At 44.3% G+C, this 1,175-nt stretch overlaps 1 protein-coding gene across 1 annotated transcript in view; it reads left to right on the forward strand.

Moving 5' to 3' along the window:
• Positions 1-407: 407 nt before the first annotated feature.
• LOC107298640 (disintegrin and metalloproteinase domain-containing protein 10-like) overlaps positions 408-1,175 on the forward strand; it is a gene marked incomplete at its 5' end in the record, with an annotated part of 12,089 nt that continues 11,321 nt past the window's right edge. Inside the window, one exon of the mRNA XM_029286582.1 lies at positions 408-607. Coding sequence (XP_029142415.1) covers positions 408-607 — 200 coding nt within the window. The remainder of the gene's footprint in view (positions 608-1,175) is intronic.

The following is a 1,175-nucleotide window of genomic DNA, read 5'->3' on the forward strand; positions in this document are numbered from 1 at the left end:
GTGTGAGGGATTGTTGATTCTAGGGATCTTTATCTTTCTAATCCCAGCTTCCTGGCTCCAATCTTTCTGACAAGATTATCACCTCTGCATTTCTGCAGACCTGGTTTCTGTTTGGGGCAGAGAGACTTGGGGGGGGGGGGTTGGTTTCTGCCTTTAAGATCCTTTGGGGAAATATAATCTGCCTTTTTAATATTTCCCAAAATATTTCCTTCTCTGGATTCTTCCCACAAGAACGTCCTCGTAGCAAAAACATTCTTAACAACTGTGAGAAGAAACAACTGTGGGGCAAAGCTCACTTAACAACTGCCTTGCTTAGCAGCGGAAATGGGCTCAATTGCGGTCGTAAGTCGAGGACTACCTGCGTAAGACGTCCAGTTGTCTCTAGAGGCCGTCTCTTAACATTTCAGCTTCTTTCTTTTACAGCCCCAGTCAAGGACTCTGTTGTGAGCAGAATTGTGCCCTTAAACCTCTGGGACAACGGTGCCAGGAGGAGAGCGAATGTGCCTTGGGAAGCCTCTGCACGGGATCGAATCCCACATGTCCAGAGCCCCGACCGAAAGCCAACCTCATCCCCTGCGGCCTCGGCCTCCGCCTGTGTTCAAACGGGGTGAGTCCTGTGGATGCCGTCCAGAAATGCTAATGTGACCTTTGCATCCAAATGGAGCCTCCAGGCTCAAGAGCAGTCTACCCCAGAAAATTTAAGAAGACCGGGATGGGTGGGGGAAACTGGCTTGACTAGAGAGGTAAGGTGAAAAAGAAATGATCCTTTGGAGGTTTGATTGCTGTCGGAAACAAGGTGCGATTGAAGAAAAAATTCTTTTTGTCCTAATCAAATAAAGCTGGACGGGTAGTCCTCGGATGTACGACCACAACTGAGCGCCAAAATCTCCATTGCTGACCAAATCAGTTGTTAAAAGATAGTGGTGCCTGGTTTTATGAGATTTTTTGCCTCAGTTGTTATTTATTTTATTTTATTTTTATTTTATTAAATTTATATCCCGCCCTTCTCCTTGCGGACTCAGGGCGGCTAACAATCGGGTAAAAATACACAAATAACATTACAAATTTAAAAATTAGTTAAAAAGGAAATATTTAAATTTAATCTAATTAAAATATAATTAAAACCCCTCTAAAAGTTTCCCCTAGGCCAGTCCCGCAAGCTGGAATAACCATGT

The sequence above is a fragment of the Protobothrops mucrosquamatus genome, unplaced genomic scaffold (assembly GCF_001527695.2).
Source record: "Protobothrops mucrosquamatus isolate PMUCROS unplaced genomic scaffold, P.Mucros_1.0 scaffold4159, whole genome shotgun sequence".
Lineage (NCBI taxonomy): Eukaryota > Metazoa > Chordata > Lepidosauria > Squamata > Viperidae > Protobothrops > Protobothrops mucrosquamatus.